Source organism: Penaeus monodon, chromosome 15 (genome assembly GCF_015228065.2).
Source record: "Penaeus monodon isolate SGIC_2016 chromosome 15, NSTDA_Pmon_1, whole genome shotgun sequence".
In the NCBI taxonomy this organism is placed as follows: Eukaryota; Metazoa; Arthropoda; class Malacostraca; order Decapoda; family Penaeidae; genus Penaeus; species Penaeus monodon.
In genome coordinates, this window is record NC_051400.1 from 25,651,214 (window position 1) to 25,651,757 (window position 544).

A 544-nucleotide genomic window follows, 5' to 3' on the forward strand; every position below is an offset into this window, starting at 1 on the left:
AAGTGGGATCACTCACATCCTGAGTTTGTCTTCTCTCCCTTCCGCCCACTCATTCTTATACTATCGTTGCTGTCCTCAGAGCTCGCTTCATTTCCCGAGTCTACCGAGGCGTGTTTCCGGATCTTTCTTGGCTTGGCGTCATTGGAGGATTCATTGTCATCTCTCAGCTTATCTGATGTCAGGGAGGCTGCATTGACCATCTTCTCTTTTGCATCAGGCTGTGGAAGAAGTGCAAAAAGAATTGCTAGTGTTGCAGTTTGCTTGTTTTCATATACATAACTTTTTTTTTCTTAGGAACCTGGAGTTCTCTCAATCCTGAAGAATGTATATCATTTTCAATTCCCAAAGTACATATCCTATGATCTATTTAATTATAAATTCTCATGTTAATCCTTAACTCAAACAGTAGTCCAATTTTCACATGACAATGTGTATTGTACCATATTAGTAAATAAATTTACTAACAACAATAAGCAGAAGTAGGGTTTCTAAATGTTTAATAATTATTTCTTTACAAACCTACATATTTGTGTCTCATGAACAT

At 36.9% G+C, this 544-nt stretch overlaps 1 protein-coding gene across 1 annotated transcript in view; it reads right to left on the reverse strand.

The window, feature by feature from the left end:
• The window catches only part of LOC119581855 (histone-lysine N-methyltransferase EZH2-like), a gene marked incomplete at its 5' end in the record, with an annotated part of 82,272 nt that overhangs the window by 17,315 nt on the left and 64,413 nt on the right, over positions 1 to 544 (reverse strand). Inside the window, 1 exon segment of the mRNA XM_037929997.1 lies at positions 17 to 218. Coding sequence (XP_037785925.1) covers positions 17 to 218 — 202 coding nt within the window.